Here is a 23,236-nt window from a genome sequence, read left to right on the forward strand (position 1 = left end):
GGAGAAGTTGAGTTCGTTTGCCACCAATTTAACTTAAATCCTACAAATCCCAGGGGAGAAACGGGATCCGACATTCTTTTTGACATCCAACCTTTTCACGTATATGCTCATTTCGTATCCTATCTCTAATTAAGTTATATTAATTAATCTAATTATATTAATATTTAATTACTAATTATATAAAGTAGTTACATTAGATAATTAATTTATGCACTAATTATACAATTAACTATTTAATTAATTTAATTAAGTATTAATAATTTAAATTATATTAATTAAGTTAATCAGTAATAACTTAGAGGCGTATAGGGTTTGCCTTTCATCTTCTCTTTTCGTCGTTGCTGTTGGGCTCCGTTGCTTTCGCAGGAGGTGTAGAGATTGCAGGCGTCGCTTCTTCGGCTCCTTCGTGGCTGTTCGACTTCGCTCCTGCCGACTTCAACCCGGATCGGAAGTTATGGCATTTTGAATCCCGGGATTTAACGCGCTCACAAAAACTGTTTGGCTGGATTTAGCGTAAATCCGACTTAAATCCCGCTGTAAATCCGATACCAAACAGCCCCTGAAGCCCTCTCCTTTGCTTCCGTTCTGCTGCTACGCAATTCACCGAACCCTCGACGGCAAAGTGAGGAAGTAGCGACCGGAGCTGGCCGGAGAATTCATTGACGGGACCAACTGCGTAGGAAGGAGAAGTTGAGTTCGTTTGCCACTGATTTAACTCAAATCATACAAATCCCAGGGGAGAAACGGGATCGGACATTCTGTTTGGCAGGGTCCATCGTGATCTTCTTCACGGTCTTCACGGTCCAAGGGCTTGTCATCAGAAATGGCAGCCACAACCGTTACTAACATCCTTTCTCCGGAATCCCTCTCTGCCTCCGGCAAGGTGGCGGAAAGGCTGAGCCTGCCGCTGCTTCAATCAAGGATGAAGCTAGACCCAGAAGGATACGAGGCGGAGTTGGTTCTTATCTATCGCCATTTCGAATCCACCCTTCATCTCTTTCAACAACAATCTGCCCTCAGCCCATCTTCGGATCCAGTGCTCTCCAAAGATCTAGGTGATCTTGCGATGTTTCTTGCGCATATGATCCCCTTCTATCCTCTTCGCCTAGTCAAATTCCCTCTCCAAGTTTCTGGTATCCTTCGAACCGATGCACGAGCGCTTCCCTCTTCCCTCTGTTGTCATCTGGTGCAAGCCATCATCATTCTTGTCAATAAAAAGGTGAGAATTTGGTTACACTATCTGATACATGTGGTATCTTCTCGTTGTTCATGTTAATGTTTACTTTTTTTGGGACTCTGGGTGTATTTAATTGTAACCCATGTCCTTGCGGTGGGAGCCGACGCTCTCCACCACAGAACTAAGTTGGGTTGCATATGATAATGTTAACTAATGAAGAAGCGTAATGCTGAGGTGATGGGATTTCACACATATATATTTCATAATTGATTGGTTCTTGAATTAGGTAAGACAGTAAGAAGTTATTTATTATTAAATACTTTGATTACAAAAGAAATCTATTCCTCTCAACTATGTTATTTTACCGGCTATCTGTTTATCTTGATTTGAAGCCTGTTGACACTACGTAGGCATGCTAAAGTTGAATTTGAAGTTTCATTTGGGCAACTTGACACTTGAAAACATGTTTACAAAATGGTGAATTTATAAATCCGGTGATTTGGTTTGATTTGCTTAGTTTTAAACTCTACAAACACATTCTAAACCCCTCAAAATATTAATGGTTTTATTTTCTCCCAAAATGATTGTAAAAGAAATATTTTTTTACGTGTTTTATATTTTCAAGCAACTAAATGAGCCATTATATGTTTCGCTTATATTCTCTAGAGGAAGTGATGACTAGTATATGAGAACTCTTCCTTCTTGTTTGTCCATGCAGATCATCGGCTTAGAGGTACTTCTAGAGTTGTTCATGGACCTCCAAATCATTGGTGATCGAACTCTACGAAAACTAGCCTTTTCACATGTTGTTCATAGCATTCGGCGCTTGAATAAAAATCATAGAAACGAGGCACAAAATCAGAAATTGCAGAATGTTCTTTTCAAGCAACTGCAGGTTCATGTTTTTGTTATACACATATACACACACTTATATATATAATTCTCTCCTAAATGATATTTCATTGATGTTTATCAATTAAAAAGAAAAAACTTGATGGTTGTTTATCCTACTTGATAGTTTCATATGACTATGAGTATTTCCATAATTTTTCTTGCTGATTGTTTTAATTTGTTTTTGTTAGGGAGATGAAGAACTACGAGCAAGGAGATCACTTGTTGTTCTTTGTGATCTTCATCGAAGAAAAGTGTGGTTTGATGAGCGCACAGTTAATGCCATATGCAATGCATGCTTTCACAGTTCTTCTAGGTTTATACTTTCTTTTTCTCTGCATAGTTATGAAAGTTCAATGTTTATTTTGTTCTCTTTATTTTGATTTCTGACACATATATATGATGTTTTACTAATTTGATATTTATATTTTATTGAGTTCAGGGTTATGGTAGCTGCTCTTTCTTTCCTTCTTGGTTTTGAACACATTGAAGATGACGCTGACGATAGTGACATCTCAAGTGGTGATGACGATGAAATTAGTCAAAATCCACAAGTTGTTCTTAGCAGGGAGGATGTTTATAAGGTATGTGCATGACACATTTTTGTGCAGACAGCGATGTGTTTTTCTCTTTTTGGTGGTAAGAGAAATCATAAGCAAGACTTGTGACATTGGATAAACCATAACCAAGATGTGATATTAAAAACAATATTTTTTGGATGTTAAAAAAAAAAGGCAAATGATATGGGGGAGCTCTATAAACCAAATGCATTAGAGTGCTTATTCATATATGTCTACCTACCTTTTAAATGGATTGAATCAACTCTTGTTAAATTCCTGTTGAGCCTCTCATTTTTCTGGTTCAATATTCTCTCCAATTTTCATAAAATTGAATAATATGGTATTTTCTTATGTATCCAGCAGAGGAGTGCCATCGAAGGAAAGATAAATCCCTTTATATTAAAAAATGTTAGCTGCTACTTAGAGGCTAGACTAGGTGATGGGGTGTAAAAGGTGAAATTTTAGTTATTGCCATCAACCTTATTTCAACTATTTGGGGTTGGTCTTCTGAGTCCTTCACTGTCAATTCTCTATAGATCTGTGTTTGATGTTACCCATACCTTAAGAAAAACATTGCAAATAAAGGTTAACCACGTGAGATTTGACCTGCTTTTCCATCCTAACTCGTTCACGTTAATACTTCATCTTCTAATGCCTTAAATACAAATGCGCATCACAGCTGTGATCAGAAAGTTTAGTCCATTAAATTAGAACTTTTAAGACCGGATTATCCCTTCAATTTACGCACATATTGTTGATTAATGATCTTTAACTTATAAAACAAGTACTTAAATAATGATTGGAAGTTTGATAGAAGAGCTTTAATTTTTGTAGCTTTGGTTATCTTGAAAGTGCTTTTTTGTATGTTGTACAATTTTCGGATAGTGTTATTTGTGTCCTAAGAAGAACTTGTAATATAGAAAATGCTCACTTTGTTGCTGAGATTGATATGTTTTCAAAGAAATGTCAAAGACTGGTGATTGGTTAAAAGTAACATGCATTTTTCTAGTGATGATTTCATACCCTTTTCAGGCAAAACACAAGGGCACTGCTTCTAGCAAGAGAAAAAAGAAGGCAAAATTGCAACGTGTTATTCGTAGTATGAAACGACAGCAACGTCGATCATCAGAAAAGAGTGGCTCATATTCCTATTCACCTCTTGTTCATCTAAAAGACGCACAGGCTAGTTGCAATGAGCATCTTCTGCTTTGAATTTTCTTGCTTCCAAGTCATAATGCAAGTTTTTGGTCTCACCTGCAGGGTTTTACCGAGAAACTGTTCTCTCGTCTTCATACGTGTAGTGAGAAATTTGAGGTTGTTTTTTCTTGGCTTTTCAACTTCACCTGAATGTTGATACCTAAATGTTGATATGATTGATGATTGGCCTATAGCCTGCTTTTAGAAATAACTTTTGTTCTTATTTTTTATCAACACCTTTTTTGTGATTCTTTCTTTTGGGAGTGGGGGTGGGGGTGGGATGGACGATTATACAAATATTTTGTTTTTGGAATGGGAAATTGATTAGAGAAGTTCATTGACCACATGTTCTGAGGTATTGTTTTATGCACATACAATTAAAGCTAGTGCAGTAGATAGATTTAGGCTTCATTTGAGACGGCTTTTTTATTGCTTCTTAAAATAGTTTTATAGTTTAAAAATTAAAATTTCTATACTAAAAAGCTGCTTTAAGAAGCATGAAGAAAGCTGTCCCAAACGAAACCTTAGTTAATTATGCAAAGCTTGACGGAAACATTGTCTGGTGTATTAGTGAAATATGTTACATAACTTATAACTATTGCATACAAACATGATTTTTGACAATAATGTTTTGTAGCTTCGCATCTGCCAAATTACGGTGTTGAAAATGATTTCTGCACATCAAAATGTGGGTCCATTCCATGTTCTGTGGTTGTAGAATAAAACTAATGCTAAGGAATATTCTCCTGGAAACCATTTTGGTACTTGAACTGCCATCAGAAAGCCACTAACATCATTAATTGGCCATTGGCCAATAATTGGCATTTTACGGAATTTGAAGAATTTAAGAATATAAATTTGTTCGTTGCTATTTAAACTGAAGGCATAATCTATGACTTAATATGGAACCAGAGTAGAGTGTTTGTTGATTTTCTTCATGCCAAATGCCAATTCCTGTTATGCGGTAGACTATTGACCTGCATATGGTGATTTTCAACGGACATAAAAAGCTGCCCGGAGCATCAAATCATCAAATAAACTTATTTTTACTTGAATTAATAAAAAAATGCTTCGACAAAGTTTGTTCTAAGACTTAGGTTTCTTTTAGGACGGCTTTCTCATTGTTTAAAGTATCTTTTTAGAATAAATTTTTTTTGAAAGCAACAAAAAAACAGTGGCCAAAAGTTGTCCCAAGCGAAGCATTAGTTTAACCACATTGCACATGATGTTTGCTATAAATGCATATCTTATGTGTACAAAGAAAATGAACAAAATATATTACTACCCTCGGATAAGATGTTGGAATTTGAAAATTGAGAGGTTCATCTTTTAAGATATGTTATTAAAAGAGCAATTGAAAATTGTAGTGCCAAACTTGATTGGTGTATATTCGGTGGTTTTGTTAAAAGATTTAGGAGAGTTTAGAAATAACTTATGGACAAGTGAGGAGACTTGGTGTTAAATGGGAGGTTTTAATAGCTTTAAATGATGATAGTTTTAATAGCTTTAAATGGGAGGTTCATCTTAGTGTTTGTTTTTTGTTGATGGTATAGCTTTAAATGATTATGCATTTGTTGAAATAAATGAAAAGTTAACAGCCATCAAGAAAATATTTATAAGAAATGGATGTGTTGTAGTAGAATGAAGATGAGTACATATCTATTTGCTATTTTAACTTAGAGACTTCTAGGGTTTATGGAAGAGCCGATCTACCTCTCGAATAGTAGATCACTTGTATCTTTTATTTTTGTCAAGTAGATAAAAAAAATCAGCAATTTTCTTCCTATCTATTTGCTATTTTAACTTCCAAGGAGCAACAGATGCCTAAATTTATTTGTTTGGATTTTTTTATGTAGAAGAGCGAGGAATATAACTTGAGATATATATAAAGTTAAATTTAGTCGATTAAAATAAAAAATTGCCTCAATAGTACTTTGTGACAAATATCATGGAGAGTTAAAAGATAAGTTTTCTAAACTTACAATCAAAATAATAATGTGTATAGGGATTTGAGCGTGGGTGAAGAAGTCATTGATAGCCAAGTTGAGCATGGTAGAAATGAGAATGTGTAAAAGGACAAGGAAGGATAGACTGAAAATTAATTATATTGGGGATATTGGGAGTAGTATCCACTGAAGATAATGTAATGAAAAATGAACTTATGTGATTTACGAATGTACAATGAAAGAACCAACAAGTCGAGCATGTAAAGTTGATGTCAAAAAGGAAGAAGATGGGGTAATCTTATGATAACATAAAGATAAGCTATCTGAAAGCTTTACATCATTTTATGATACACAAAACAAGAATGAGTGGAGAATGCTGATTCATAAAAATCGGCTCTAAATAGTTGGGACAAGGCTAATAATTATGATGACCCATTTTTTTTTTTAACATTAGTTGTTCTTTGGAGATGTTTCCTTTTTATGATGAATGTCTTCATATAATTATTATTATTATTTTTTAACTTAGCAGAACTTGGTTTTTTCAGGTGAGGATGATGATGCTGAAAGTAATTGCAAGAACTATTGGATTGCACTGCCTAATCTTGTTAAACTTTTATTCGTTCCTTCAAAGATATGTTCAGGTATTGAACTGCATTAATGGTTTATCTTTCTGGTCCTATTTCTTAGAAATTTTATTTCGTAAGTTGAATGTTTAAAATTTGACAGCCTCATCAGCGTGATGTGACAAATTTACTTGCTGCAGGAATACAGGCATGCCATGATAAGGTTGCAGTCATTTTCTTTTTATGACCTATTTTAAAATTCTTTATTTAATTTGTATTCGTCCCTTGCTTCTTTTGATTAAACTTGTCTTTTTTGCATGTATTAATACTTTTCAGAAATAACATTGTAATAAGAAGACCAATATGCTTGTAATTCTTATGTATTTAAACAAAAGCAAGGAGTTACCTTATATAATAAATAACAAAAAATTTGTTGGTGTGACACATAAAAGAGAGTATCTCAACAGATCCCAAACCATTAGTCTTCAATTTCAAAGTGTAAAATTGAATGCTTACGTTTTCTGTAGGCTGACAAAGTCCAACTCTCTTCCTGCTGTGCTTTATATATTTAGCATCAACTCATTATTTAATTTCTCTTATGTACTTGAATTAAATTGTCTCACTCCTGATTTGTTGTTGTTGTTAGGTACCTCCTGATGCAGTGGAACCACTGTTTAAACAAATTGTTAATCAATTTGTGCACGATCGATCACGTCCTGAGGTACCACACGCATGGCTTATTAAGTTCATATTTTGCTGTCACATTTACTTCAAAAGGTACACTTTTTTTATCTGCTTTGTTTCGATAGGCAATCGCCGTTCAATCATCCTTGTTTCATTATTTTATTTCTACTGCTTAGGTGGCTTGGCAAGATCACGCTTGAGACATATATCTCTCAGATCCATATTTGGCTTCGGTGAGAATGGAGTTTGACATTTATAAAATGTTTTTTTTTTCTTTTTATCTAATTCTAATCAAATAGCTTCTTTAACTAACGTGTTTTCTCTAATAAAATAAACAACTGAGTCATCGTATCATTTTTTGGTTATAAGCAAACAATGAATATATGAGTTTGGTTTTCTTTAGGAATAATTTTTGTCTTCTATTCTGATATAAATTGTGTTAGAACTGATTTGATCATTTATTTTAAAATTAATGCAATTTAAAATTTTCATATACAACACTATTCTTCATACAACAACAACAACATCAAGCCTTTATCCCACTACGTGGGGTCGGCTACATGAATCTTTTTTCTCCATTGTGTCCTATTAAAAGTCAAATTCTCGTTTAAATCTAATAAAGAAAGGTCATTCCTAATATTTTCTAACCAAGTCTTTTTAGGTCTACGGTCTACCCCTACCTTTCTTAACACAAGTCAAATCTAATACCTCTACTCTCTTAACTGGGTCGTCGGAAGGCCGCCTTTTTATGTGACCAAACCATCTAAGGCGACTCTCTCTAATCTTATCTTCTATTGGAGCTACTCCAACCTTTTCACGTATATGCTCATTTCGTATCTTATCTCTAAGGGTAAAGCCACTCATCCACCTGAGCATCTTCATCTCTGCCACACTTAACTTAGTATTATGCTTCTCTTTTAATGGCCAACATTCGGCACCATAAAGCATTGCAGGCCTCACTACCATCTTATAGAATTTTCCCTTAAGTTTGAGGGGTACATTTCTATCACATAACAAGCCCGATGCATTCCGCCACTTCAACCATCCAACTTGAATTCTGCTGATAATATCCCATCCAACTTGAATTCTGCTGATAATATCTCCATCTATTTCACCATCACTCTGAACAATAGATCCAAGATATCTAAAATGTGTACTCTTATTAATGACTTGATCGCTCAAAGTCACAATCCCCTCACTATGTCTATTACTACTAAAATTACACTTCATATATTCCGTTTTAGATCTACTCAAGCGAAAACCTTTAGACTCTAAGGTTGACCTCCATAATTCAAGTTTACCTTCAACTCCCTCTCTAGTCTTATCAACAAGAAGAATATCATCAGCAAAAAGCATACACCAAGGTACATCCTCTTGCAAATGTCTAGTGAGAACATCCAAGACTAAAGCAAAAAGATATGGGCTTAAGGCTGATCCTTGATGTAACCCCACCGAAATAGGAAAATACTTGGTCAAACCATCTTGTGTTTGAACACAAGTAATAGCTCTTGCATACATATCTTTAATGATTTGAATATAAGCATTATTGACTCCTTTCTTTTCAAGAACTCTCCATAGCACTTCTCTTGGAACTTTATCATATGCTTTTTCTAAATCAATAAATATCATATGTATATCCTCCTTATTTTCTCTATATTTCTCCATCAAACCTCTTAATAAATGTATGGCTTCCATAGTCGACCTACCCGGCATGAATCCAGATTGATTTTGAGAAACATTAGTATCACGCCGCAACCTATGTCCATAATTCGCTCCCATAGTTTTAAAGTATGAACATTAATTCAATTCCTTTATAATTCGCACAATATTGTGCATCACCGTTATTCTTAAAATAGGAATTAACACACTCTTTCTCCACTCATCTGGCATCTTTTTAGTCTTCAAAATAATATTAAAAAGTTTAGTAAACCAAGAAATTCCTTCATCTCCTAAGCATTTCCACACCTCTATTGGAATATCATCAGGTCCAACAGCTTTTCCACCATTCATTTTCTTTAAAGCCTCTCTAACTTCAATTTTACTAATACGCCGATAAAAAACAGAAATTTTTATTTTCATTTAGGGTGCTAAGGTCACTACAGTCAATCTTATTTTCACAATCTTAATTAAAAGTTTAACAAAATATCTCATCCACCTTTGTTGAATATCATCTTCTAAGAAAAGTATTTTATGATCTTCATCCTTAATACTCTTCACTTGAACTAAATCCTTACTACTTCTATCTCTTTGTTTGACTAACTTATACATATATCTTTCTTCCTCATGATTATGGTAATTATCTGAAAATTAAACTTATGATTCATGTGATAAAATTATAGAAAGTAATGGAACATATATAGAAAATTTATGTTTTTATTTGAGAATCTATATAGTTTTATGCATGTAATATCTTTTTTGAAAGTTATTTTTGCAAGGCAATTAGAGAAAATATATGGACAGATAAATATTATATTTATATAATTTGTATTGATCTTGACTAGACATATTGTTGAGTACCACAAAATTTATTTAGCACATATTATGGAAAAAATGATTGTCAAATATCTATTGAAGTTATTAAATATATGTGATGGATCTTGTTGAGTATTATAAATAATTATGGTGCGAGCATTCCCAATCAACATTAACTTTGTATCACTTTGCATTGGTTATTTAGATGTCATAAAGTATATTCAAAATATATCTTAGTGTTTGTTTTTTTTGTTGATGGTATAGCTTTAAATGATGAAACATTTGTTGAAATAAATGAAAAGTTAAGAGCCATCAAGAAAATATTTATAAAACATGAATGTGTTGTAGTAGAATAAAGATGAGTACATAATTTGCAATTATATGATATCAGCAATATTTCTAGAAGATCAAATGATGCTAATATACCAGGGGCCCCGCCTTGTAGGCCCAGGAGAGTTAATACTCACTATGTAAAGAGGGGAAATCATGGGAGAAATAATTAGGAAAGTTTATTTAAGGAAATATGACTTATTTGAATTTAGATTGGGGAGAAAATTAGGAAATATTTATTTAAGGAAAGATGGCTGATTTGAATTTAGATTTTGTAAGGAATTAAGAAGGTTTTATTTAGGGATAGAGGGTTGATTTGAATTCAGATTTGGGAGGGAATTAGGAAGGTTTATTAAGAGAAATAAGACTAATTTGAATTCAGATTTAGGAGGAAAATAAAATGGTTTATTTAAGGATAATTAAATTGTTTTATTTTCATTATGTGATGTATGTTTGCTGTAATTTTTTTAGGAGTTGTTCCTAGCGGCGTTTAGGGTTTGTGGGAGAGCTGATCTACCTCTCAAATAGTATATCACTTGTATCTTTTATTTTTGTTGAAAATATAATTAAAAATCAGCCATTGTTTTTGTGTTCTAGCAATTTTCTTCCTATCTATTTATTGTTATTACTTCTAAGGCGCATCAAGTTGGCATCAAAGTACTTTTTTTGGGATTTATGAAATCAAAGAAGGTGAATGCGTTGGAAAGTGAGATAGAACAAATCAAGTACGGCATGAAGGGGAAGTTCCAACCATGGAAAGAAGGTTTTCATGGATGGAAAAACGATTAGGAAGGTTGGAGGAGATGATGAGGAAGCTTATGAAGATGCAATCCAAAACTCCATTGACGGTTCCGATGAATAACCCTAACCAAGATTTGATCGGGATTCCCTTGGCCTAATCGAAGGGAAAGGAGATCAGACGGGAGGAGTTCAATGAGGAGAGTTTCTTTCATCAAGAGCCGCCTCTTGGGGCTCTAATAAGGGGCGGATTAGGGTTTCCATATGAGGGAATAATAAGAAGGGAATTTTTTGGTGGAGGTGTTAGGGTGGCCGACCATTTTGAGAGTCATTTCGGGCAAGGGGAGTGGCACATCGGAGGAGGGGGTCAAGAGCCACCTCCTAGGGCTCTGATAAGTGGCAAAATAGGATTTTCAGATTGGGGGACAACATGAAAAGAGTTTTGTGGTGGAGGTGGTAGGGTGGCCGACCATTATGGGAGGTCTTTTTGGGAAAGAGGAGTGGATGATCGGAGGAGTGGAACATGCCGAGCCATGGGGATCAGGTCATATCATGCGGGTGAAAGAAAGGTGGGATTCCCGCCCTTGATAGATGGGGAAAACTTGGAGGGATTACAACAACTGCTATATTGGAGGAGGAAGAAGCTATTGGAGCGGTGATGATTCTAGGGTGAGAAAGTTGAAGATGCAAATTATTGATGACAAGGAAGAGGAGCAACTTAGAACTTTCAACAAACAAATTGAAGATGATAAAAAAATAATCATCTCAAGGAATAATCTTATTAAGTTGCGAATTCATTCTCAGCATCATGTGTTTATTGTTCAGGAGGTACTTATCAGGTGGAAGGAGGAAAAATCATGGGGGAAATAATTAGGAAAGTTTATTGAGGTAAAGATGACTGATTTGAATTTTGGGGAGAAAATTTGGAAATGTTTATTTAAGGAAAGATGACTTATTTGAATTTAGATTTGGAAAGGAGTTAGGAAGGTTTTATTTAGGGAAAGTGAGCTGATTTGAATTCAGATTTGGGAGGAAATTAGGAAGGTTTTATTAAGGGGAAGAATGTTGATTTGAATTTAGATTTGAGAGGGAAATATAATGGTTTATTTAAGGGTTATTTGGATGTTTTGTTTTCATTATGTGATTTATGTTTGTTGTAGTGTTCTTAGGAATTTTTTCTAGCGACGTCTAGGGTTTGTGGGAGAGCCGATCTACCTCTTGAATAGTAGATCACTTATATCTTTTATTTATGTTGAGTATATAATGCAATTTTCTTCCTATCTATTTGTTGTTTTTACTTCCAAGACGCTTCAGATGCCTAAATTTAATTTTTTGGATTTTTTATGTAGAAGAGCGAGGAATATAACTTGAGATATATATAAAGTTAAATTTAGTCGATTAAAATAAAAAAATTTCCTCAATAGTATTTTGCGACAAATATCATGGAGAGTTAAAAGATAAGTTTTCTAAACTTACAATCAAAATAGTAATGTGTATAGGGATTTGAGTGTGGGTGAAGAAGTCATTGATAGCCAAGTTGAGAATGGTTGAAATGAGAATGTGTAAAAGGACAAGGAAGGATAGACTGAAAAATAATTATATTGGGGATATTGGGAGTAGTATCCACTGAAGATAGTGTAGTGAAAAATGAACTTATGTGATTTACGAATGTACAATGAAAGAACCAACAAGACGAGCATGTAAAGTTGATGTCAAAAAAGGAAGAAGATGGGGTAATCTTATGATAACAGAAAGATAAGCTATCTGAAAGCTTTGAGACATTTTATGATACACAAAACAAGAATGAGTGGAGAATGCTGATTCATAAAAATCGGCTCTAAATAGTTGGGACAAGGCCAATAATTATGATGACCTTTTTTTTTTAACATTAGTTGTTCTTTGGAGATGTTTCCTTTTTATGATGAATGTCTTCATATAATAATAATAATAATTTTTTAACTTAGCAGAACTTGGTTTTTCCAGGTTAGGATGATGATGTTGAAAGTAATTGCAATAACTATTGGATTGCACGGCCTAATCTTGTTAAACTTGTATCCGTTTCTTCAAAGATATGTTCAGGTATTGAACTGCATTAATGGTTAATCTGTCTGGTCTTATTTCTAGGAAATTTGTTTCTTAAGATTGAATGTTTAAAATTTGACAACCTCATCAGCGTGACGTGACAAATTTACTTGCTGCTGGAATACAGGCATGCCATGATAAGGTTGTAGTCATTTTCTTTTAATGACCTATTTTAAAATTCTTTATTTAGTTAGTATACTTCCCTTGCTTCATTTGATTAAACTTATCTTTTCTTCATGTATTAATGCTTTTCAGAAATAACATTGTAATAAGAAGACCAATATGCTTGTAGTTCTTATGTATTTAAACAAAAGCAAGGAGTTACCTTATATAATAAATAACAAAAGAGTTGATGGTGTGACACATAAAAGAGAATATCTCAACAGATCCCAAACCATTGGTCTTCAATTTCAAAGTGTAAAATTGATTGCTAACGTTTTCTGTAGGCTGACATAGTCCAACTCTCTTCCTGGTGTGCTTTATATATTTAGCATCAACTCATTATTTAATTTCTTTTATGTACTTGAATTAAATTGTCTCACTCCTGATTTGTTGTTGTTGTTAGGTACCTCATGATGCAGTTGAACCACTGTTCAAACAAATTGTTAATCAATTTGTGCACGATCGATCACGCCCTGAAGTACCGCACGCATGGCTTATTAAGTGCATATTTTGTTGTCACATTTACTTCAGAAGGTGCACTTTTTTGATCTATTTTTGTTTCGATAGGCAATCGCCGTTGGATTAAATGTAGTAAGAGAAATGTGCCTTAGAATGCCTCTGGTATGTTTCTTTTCTTCGTCCAGTTGGTTTTTCCTGTTGAACTTGTTTATTAATGTTTTAAAATCTTTGTTGTTAAACTTTTCTATAATTATCTTTTGGTTTTGAGTTTTTCAGTTTGTCCTTGCTGCTTTTAGTATTGATATCTCCTATCCTACCTGGAAGGGTTTGATTGCACATTGGTAAATCTCTTAAAAGGTGCTATAATCTCTTATCCATAAACATTCAGATAGGCCATGTGGAAAGCCAGTTTTGAGTGTGTGTAGCACAAAAGCCCCCATTTATGTCTGCCTCATCTTGTCACAAAGCCTCATCAAGCACATGCTAAGGCATTTGAAATTCCATTAAGTTCCAGAATGAACAAGTACTTAAAGAATATTTGATGCATCATTTATTTTAAGTTTTCTTGCAAGAAGCTTAGTCGTAAATATAGGATGTGAGTATCACAGCATGTGGTCTGGGAGATGCAGCTGATGTTAAAATTCAGCTATTGGGCGAATGAAGGATTTCCCAAAAGCTTGTATACATCATGTACTAGACCGAGTCAATGCACATTATATCATTGAAAAGAAATTGATCTGGCTTTTTAAATTCCTTTGAGAATATTACAATATTTTATGTGTTAAATTTTGATATAGCCTTAACAAGTCAAAGTAGAAGTTTTTGCAATATAGGTAGTTTCAAGCTATTAACTTAATGGCTGCCCAAATTTGTTGGTGACCATCAAAAGTAAATTTTATGTTGGCCTCCAAATAAATGCAACACGTGTGCAATAATTTCAAGTTTTTATGCCATTTTTCATTCATCATGAACTTGAAGGATTGCTAATTATACTTGTTACTTATACGAATCTGCTTAAAGGTTTGTATTACTGTTTTTGTACTATGATTCCTACCGGGTATTGTAAATTTTGTTTTTATTCTCCCCTCATATAATGCTCTTAAATATGGGCAGCAGGAGTTACTTTTATCTACTTACAACATAGGAGTTGCTAGGATTGCCTTCATGAATTCTTACCCTTTTTATGGAATTGCCCTTTTGTTGTTCTATATTTTATTTTAATTTCCTTTCATCTTTGTTCTTAGTTGATGAATGAAGACTTGCTTCAAGACTTGGCCTTATACAAGAAGTCTCATGAGAAAGGAGTTGGACAGTAATGACGAAGGGTCAGAGAATGATGACTTGGCTGATGCCAGTGATTATGAAGAAATAGATGAACTAAAAGCACAGCAGACATCTGCTGATGAGTATGATGAAGATATTGAAGATGATAGTGGTAATGATGTTGAAAACAGCGATGTTGAAAAAGTGGAAGATGAGCCAAGGAAAAAGAAGAGGAAGCTAGAAGATCGTGTTGGAAATTTGAATGCAGCAGATGCAAGCCTACGAGCTCTGAAAAGACTAGCAGGAATCAAGACTGCTAAAGTTTCAACTGACGAAGCTGACGGCTTTCTTTCTAATGAAGATTTCCAACGTATTAAAAAACTGAAGGTAACATTGATGTTGTATTCGCTAAATTCATAGCAAGCCAATATGAGATAATTCTTGTTATGGCTTCTGCAAAAAATTTCTAGTTCATGCGAATATTGTTACCATTGCTTTCAAAGGAAGGTTTGACTAGTCTAATTATGATGAAATGAACCAATATAAATGAATCTATGGTGGTTGGGCAAATAATTATAAGATGATTATCTTCTACTAACATTGTACGCACATTCTTACTTCATTTTTTGGGTTAAATTTCTTAGGCAAATAAAGAAGCAAAGCAGGCATTATCTCAACATGGCCTTTTAGGAAAGGATGCTAAATCTACATCAACAACTTTCAAAATCCCATCTTCTGAGCAGCTCAGCACAAAACGTTTGGATCCCGCTAAATTAGAAGTGAGCTCTCTAATGCAGTTGCCTGTTTTGTTTGAATTAATTTACAGTTTCATCAACCAATGCATATTTTATCATACAACATAAATTGAGCTCATTATACTAGATCCTAATAAGTTAATAGGTTCTCTTTTGCCTGACCGTGTGGCTATCCTGTTTATTGACATGAGGACTTACAAAAGAAAAGACAGGGATGGGGTTCTCTTGCTTCTGGCATAGTTCGCCTTCCCTGGAAGGCCCACACAACTAGCAATTAGCTCAGTTGTAGAGTCATTAATGTAGTGATGACAATGCCTGGGAAGTTCCTACCATTAAAATAGTATGAGATATTGACAAAAGCGTATTCTTTAGGTGCAAGCTGATAGGACACGCTCTTTAGTGTGCTTCTCTAATATGCATATGTGTTTATTTTTCTTGCCTGCATTTGATTCAACACCAATATGAGCACCATGAAGGATAAACATGCCCTATTGTTTGCATAGGAGATTGGATTCCATACACACTTTAGAAATCTTTGTGAATACTTTTAGATTTGCTTCCTATTTGGCCTTTTTTTCCCTAATTAATTTGTCTTGCATGATTGGTCAAAGTTTTAAATTATTATTAATTTATCATAACAAATGACCACTGTGATGTCCATTCATTTCTAAATTCTAATGTCTTTATTAATGAATGAATATACCTTTGTTTGCACTAGAATTCATATGTGAAAATAAAATCTCATGACTTTTTATTCATGTACAATATCCTTTGTTCTTACACAACAATTGTGTGATGTTTAGGCACACATCAGGAGTAAGCTTAGCAAGGAGGAAAGATTAGCCCTGGTTAGAGCAGGCAAAGAAGACAGAGGACAGTACCAGGCCAGAGCTGCCGTGAAACAGAAAAAGGTATGATCTATGATAATTTTTATGTTTTTTCTGACATATTCACTTTCAACATTTCCAACGGTGATCGCATGTTGTAATTGGATCTATTTTTCAATGTTTTTCTCCTTGTTGATCATTTTAATAAAAGCAAAATATTTCTTTTTAATGCGCTGCTATTATGTTTTCAATTTGTTTTAAGATGTAGTGAACTAGGAAAATGCTCTGGTAGTACCGTAAAAGTGTTGCATCTTTATGTGTTTTACGTGCTTATGCATTTTGGTTGGATGAAGTTGATCAAACAAATAATTTTTTGGATTACATAGCTTTTAAAGGATATGCGGTCAATCTCTCATTGTTATTGTGTAAGCCCACACTGAGATGTTAGAATGGTTAGGAAGGGTTATAATACTTCTTTTGAGAGGAACCCTGACGACTTGGGCTTTAAATTAAGGTTACCTCAATTGAGTTTTTTTTTTTTATTTTAGATAGTAAGCTTTGTCTATTCTTAGGTTCTCCTCTTGAAAACTAGTCAACTTGCTGTTTTCCCATATGAATAGCTGTAATATTATTGTTTGCAGCTCACGCCACCACCTTGAAGTATCAGATGGTAGTGAGAGGACGATGGAGGCGATGGTAGAGGGAGGACACGATAACTTCTGGGGTTGTTGGAGGCCCATCGGTCGGAGGAGAGGGAGAGAAAAGAGAGATTTTAGGAGAGATCAAACCAAATTTATTCCACAAATTAGGCCTTTATAGAACATTATAACAAGGAATAATATCTTATTAAATCTTAAACAACCTCCATAGAAGAGGGAGCCATATCTACAAATAACAACTTAGATAGTTTAAACTAAAATATAATTCCACTATAATTTATTCTAATACTATAGTTAAAATTTAAAAGCATGTTTATCCAAGCAAGTTTATAAATTAAAAATCATCCTTATACTGATGTAATATGAATATTAATTTAATAGTCTTGGTTTCAGATCTTTATCTCCCTCGTATGATGCCAGATTAGTGATCTTATTTTGCCCATGGTATCCTGTTGACTATCTTTTCAGTTTAATGGTTTGGCATGAGAATCAGCATTGTCAGTAGTCTTCATGAAGAAATTGGACTATTTGTAATCAATTGATCTTATCTCCCGACCCTTTCATGTTTTGATTCTCAAGTATGATGTTTCTTCTTGTAGTCTTCTTTAAGGTGAATCGTTAGATTGATCATCCCCTTAATGATTTCCTTTTATGAGGATTTTACTTCCGTGAAATTAAAATTCCAGTTGAGTTAGGCTACCTTCTCAGCTTCCTAAAGTATATTTTGTTTTGCTTGGTAAATAACCTTTCTTATCGTTGCATAATGCATCTTTTGGCCTATGTCTGGTGGTGGTAGTATTTTGCTTCAAGATAACATTCACATCTAAAGGTATTACATGCTCCAAGAGTAGATCATCCATAAAATGTATTTCTTCAGACCTATCATCAACCATTCAAGGTTCGAAAGGCCTTAAATTCTTAATATTTACTATTTAATATAGCTCCATTTACAGTGAGAGTTCTTGCTAGCAAGCATTGTCTCTAACCTCCCTTTGAATTGAAAGACTATAGTTGATTGGATACACCTTATTTCCTTCCTCTGATTATCTTTCTACATAGAAGCTGCAACCTGTATGGCAGTTCTTTCATGCAAAAAAAAATGTTAGTTTAATTGACATTTTCGAAAGACAACATCTTTAGTGTAAGTTCACTTCATGCACACGTGTCATCAAGAAATGGTGAGTCTATCCTTCGGATTTACCCCCGGGAAGACACTTTAATACTTAAAGTTAGTTTATGAACTTGAATTCAAGAGAATATAATTTATGTTAAGGAGAATAAGCTCCTGAGAAGAGAGCACCAACCTTACCCTTGGGGTATTTATTTTGATTTTGGGTAACAATATTTTAGCTGTAGTAAAGTAGAATTGTAAGAGAATTTCTTATTTTTTCATTACATCCACTGGAGGTAACATCATTCAAAATGAATACTCCACAACCTCTCACGTGGAATCCCACAACTATGCAAATTAAGGAGGACTCAACTAAAGTAATAAGATAATGATAAACATAATCTAGAAGCTCCTAAATAAACTAAAAACCATTAGGGCTAGCAGTAGAATCCTCATTGATACCTATGATAGCTTCTTTAATTTCATACCATAGGCACTTTAGTCAAGGACACATTATTTGAAACACAATTAGGAATAGCATCGCAATTAGGTAAATCAACGTAATCACTTTCTTGAGATGGTAAATTGGAAAAGAAAATAGCGGTCAATTATTTAATTATTTTAGAATAATCAATCCAAATACCCTCAAGATTTTGAAATTTTAGAATCTTGATCTTATTTCTCTTTATGTTTACAAAAAAATGGAAACGCATAATGTTTCTATCACCATCTTGAAGCTTCTTTAAACCAGCCATTTACCTTCAAATTCCTCATAATATTGAATATGAAAGAGTTTATATTGAACAACCATAAGATTAGCTTTATTAGTAGGGCAAACTGATTTTATAAACTTTAATAAAAAAAGTGTTCATTTTTACAATTCCTCAAATTCTGAAACACATTGCGAAAGATACTTTATTCGAATGCTTTAAGAATAACTTCAACTTTTTTATTCTTGCCGAAGGATAGCAAGAGTTGAACTACCATGGTAAAGAGAAAATAATCAAAATAGTCAATGGATTTTTTATGATGGATCAAAATGATCTCCAATTATATTAAATGATCATTTTGACCTCATGTATTTAAAAACGAATTAAAATAGTCTATGATGGGGCTATTTTGTTTCCTCTTTAAGGAGTTAATGGATTAAAATGGTCATTTAATATAGTTATATACTATTTTGATTTTCATAAAGAGTCAATTGACCATTTTGATTATTTTCTTTTATAAGAAATGTCTCATTGAGCTTGAATTATGCTCAGGAAGTCTTTTTGAAGTAGCCACATATTTTGAATTTTCACTGGCCCCTTAAAGAATAGTTATAAATCTGAACTATGAAAGGAGAATGATTAGAAGCTCTCTTAAGATTTTTGAACTTGTTATGTTCAGTAGAGTTGAGCCAAGAAACCTGATAAAATATTCTATAGCCTTTCTGACATCTTATTCTTACTTAAGGTAGATGGACTACCCTTAGGACTAGCATCAATATGACCACAATCCTTCTCAGTAATCGGTGGGTGACGGAGGTCAAAGGGATCGTGGTTGGCGGGTGACGGTGGTCAGAGTGAACCGTAGTCAGTGGTGATTGTTGTCAGAGTGGATTGTAGTCGGCGAGCGACGGTGGTCAAAAGGACCGTAGGTTGCCAGCGACGGTGGTCGGAGTGTACCGTAGTCGACGGGCGACAGTGGTCGGAGGGACCATAGTCGGCGGGCGATGGTGGCCGGGGTGGATTGTGGTCAGGAAGAGATTTGGCTGGTGGTGCAAGCTTGAGAAAGCAAGAGAGATCCTTTGTTTTTCATCTCTTTCTCCTCCCTCTATTTCGCGAAGAATTAGGAGTCTATTTATAGTTTTTTGGGAATGACATGCGTAGTAAATATGAAGAAGATCAAGGGCATGTTTGAGAGTGTTTTAATGGACGTCTAATATCAACTCCCTCGATCATGGATCACTTATTGAGCATTTGAGTGTCTTAATGTTGTCAGAATTTGGCGATCTTGGGCTCGTTGGATTCGTCGCATCAAGCCGCTCGATTCAACTATAAGCATGTCACATTTGGATATCATTTGGTCATCCAATTAACGTTTCGAAGCTTCTAAATAGGTTTCATACCTTTGATTTGGACCTATCTAGGTCGGATTTGACCGATTTTGGTGTTGTTGGGTTCGTCTCTTTGAGACATACAGTTTGACTATAAGTTTCTTGAAATCGCAGCTTGGATTGACACGAATTTAATTTTGGAAGTTTTTAAGTCATATTTGCATCATGATTCGTGCCCGGTCAAGATAATTTTTTTATTACATATCAATATCCAACCATATTTCATTATTTAATTGACTAGAAATATTTTTCTCTTGCTATTGAAGGTCTATGAAGAGAAAATAGCCGAATTGACTTGCAAAGGCCTTCCAAAAATAGAAGCAACAAAAGACAAAGTGCTATGATTCATAAAGTAAACTTTTATTATTCGGAAATTATTCCAAACTAGAATAATTGTCTATTTTACATTAGCATCAAAATAATGAGTCCACTTAAAAGAGTCCACATAAAAAAAACCTGAAATAGAGTAAAAGTTCTTGTAACAAACAATCTAGTAGTCATCAAGATGATAATGCCTAACCAATATATGTTTTTTGTCCGATTAACCAAAATTTAAGAAATCAATTCATTTCAGATTACTCAATTTTCTGATACCCTCCATTGTTGGTTACCCAAAATTATATTTATAAACCAACTCAAATTCAAAAAAAGAAGGCAGAGTTTTAATTTTCTCATCAGTGTAAAGAATAACAGTTGTACTTCACCGCACCAGAAGAAAAGTTATAACCCTTTGATGGGGACATCAGAGCGTGGAAAGTCTATCAGAGACGTGGCCGTCATTCTACGGCCACGATTGAGTCGATGTATTTCTGAGTTGTATTATTTATTTTCTTTATTATTATGTCATGTTGTATTTGCTTTATTAGTGTTTCTGTTTTTTATCCCTTAAGGGAGGTCGTTTGTAAGCCCTGTGGGCGTTGTCGTCTTTTTATTTTCTTGAGTCTTTGTACGAGGCTATATATAGCCCTATTGCTCTCTTTTCATGTTAATGATTGAATGATAAAAATTTTCCACATGTTTTGAATTCTTATGAGAACTTGAGAGAGATCGGAGTGAAATCCCTATGAGAGGGAGATTTGTGCATCACCCACCAACCTAGAAGAGTCGGGTTCGTGGTCTTATTTTCTACCTCTTTCCCTTCCTCCTCCCACCACCACTGCCGGCCCTATCTCCCCTTCCCCACCCACAGTCAAGCCTCCACCCTCACCGAACCCCTCTTCCCCTCACCCGCCGAAACTCCACAAACATCTCCACCACCCGCTGGCCCTAGTCACCCTCTCCCACTCCAAAATTCAAATCTCCACCTTGTGCACCTTCCATAAGTGATCCCCCTTTAATTTGGGAATGCTTAGTTTCAAATTTCAAATTAATTTGAAATTGAAATTTTCTTTCCTAAATGAGGAAATCTATTTTAGAAAAGTTCCTAAATTAAACCTATTTGAATTTCAAATTCAAATTGGATTTAATTAAAACCTTTTCTAATTCCTAAACCCAAATTAAGAATCTTTAATTCCCCTCCATTAAGCCCAATTAAACCCCCATAGCCGCCGGCCCCACAACTCAACCGTGATAAGGGTTTACCAATCTTCATTTCTCTCGTATTTTCATTATGTAACTTGTTATTGTGATATGATTAATTCATGAAGGTCTTGCTCATCTATTTCTACCGAGCTTAGTAATCGTAGGACTTGAGTTTGACCTCTATACTTCTAATATCATTGTTAGCGTAGGGATTGTGTTTGAAAGCTACTTAATTCACATTTTATTGATATTCTATGTTATTTTGATAAGTCAAGCTTTTTGGCAAGTGGTTTAGCCTAAGCGTAGGCACCCCTTTCTTGTTTTACTTTGTCAATCATACTCGTTTTTATCAATGAATCGTACAAATTCTTATTGCATTCATTAAACGCATCTTAGTCCTACATCACCCTTACTTGACATTGCGCCTGTAAAGGATTTGGATGGACCAAAATTCTCCTAAACCGATTTCTTACAAAAAATATTAGTTCAGTTAGCAATCCCGTATGACAAGGAAGCTCCTTCTCCATAGGAAGATCCGAAGCCCCAAGAACAGAACTCATCTCAAAAACCCTACAGTTAGCAACTAACACCAGTGTGTTGATGCTAATCAGCTAAAGAAAAGATACAGGAACGAAAGATTGGTAGAACCAACCCCTACGCCAAAAATTGATGGAAAAATAGATATCTGTACAACAATCAACAATCTCTAAACCAAATTGCTCATGAGAGCTCCAAGAAACCACGAAGCTGACATAAGTAATAAGTAGGTAATATCAGTTATTTTTGGGATTGCCATCCAATTGTTATGATGAGGTATTTTGTAAGTTTTTTAAGTTAAAGGAGTATGAAATACCCACCGATGCTTAGCTTGGTTGGTAGGCGAGCATGATTGGGTACCCCCCATCCCGTGTTTGATTCCCTCAGGTGGTAGCGCCCCTTTCGGGGGACCCAATAAGAGTTGGCCATGAGTTCTAATGGGTGTGGGTAGCTCATCTAGGCTGACCGGGGTTTACGTATCGCCAAGCGCTCTCGGCTAGCCCGGGGGTGCCAGCGGACGGTTCCTGTCAACAAAAAAAAAGGAGTATGAAACTTCTGTAAAACAATAAAAAAACTCCATTAATTGAGGTTATCAGAATGCCAGACTATCTATTTTGAACTCTATATTTTATTAATGTATGAATTGTGAAATTAACTAACGGTTCAAGCATCAACTGCACAATGTTATAAGATCAGTAGACAGATTTTGATTAAATTGATTTTTCATGGTTTTTGAATGCCAGACCGGCGGCCTCAGCAACCGGCAGAAACAGCACAAGAAGGCCATGCCTCTGGCTGCCAAAAGAGATAGAGCAGCTCGTTCTCGGCAAGAGAAAAAGCAGCGGCAAAAGCGTTCAGGGAAGCAGTTCAAGGGAAGGAAAGCTTGGAAGTGAGGCTTTACAGATCCTCCATTTGTTTATTTTCTCAACTTCTCAACACCTTCAGGAAGAGCTTAAGTTAATTGATTGGATAAAAGAAGAGAAGGAAAAGAGAGGAAAATTTTGTTATCTTGGATCATCATAATAATTAAAACTATTTTATTTTTTAATTTTATTGTGCCCATTGGTGAGACATTTAGAAAATAATTTTGGGTCAGATGTTTGGTCATTTTTTTTTGTTAGTGTGGATCTTAAAAGCCGTTGTATTGAGAATTAATTTATATTTAAAAATTAGTTTATATTTGAAAATGCAATTTAAATTTTTT

The 23,236-nt window shown here is 34.6% G+C and overlaps 1 protein-coding gene across 1 annotated transcript; it reads left to right on the forward strand.

The window, feature by feature from the left end:
• Positions 1 to 291: 291 nt before the first annotated feature.
• Positions 292 to 23,236, forward strand: LOC110112521 (protein SDA1 homolog). Its single transcript, XM_020844774.2, is given in 15 exon segments — positions 292 to 1,219; positions 1,896 to 2,072; positions 2,260 to 2,384; positions 2,511 to 2,652; positions 3,661 to 3,810; positions 3,889 to 3,942; positions 6,317 to 6,412; positions 6,498 to 6,557; positions 6,981 to 7,055; positions 13,370 to 13,423; positions 14,506 to 14,562; positions 14,564 to 14,911; positions 15,169 to 15,303; positions 16,083 to 16,190; positions 22,776 to 23,236. Coding segments are annotated over 15 exon segments (2,127 nt in total). The 5' UTR covers positions 292 to 823; the 3' UTR covers positions 22,926 to 23,236.

This window comes from Dendrobium catenatum, unplaced genomic scaffold (genome assembly GCF_001605985.2).
Source record: "Dendrobium catenatum unplaced genomic scaffold, ASM160598v2 fragScaff_scaffold_697, whole genome shotgun sequence".
Classification (NCBI taxonomy): domain Eukaryota; kingdom Viridiplantae; phylum Streptophyta; class Magnoliopsida; order Asparagales; family Orchidaceae; genus Dendrobium; species Dendrobium catenatum.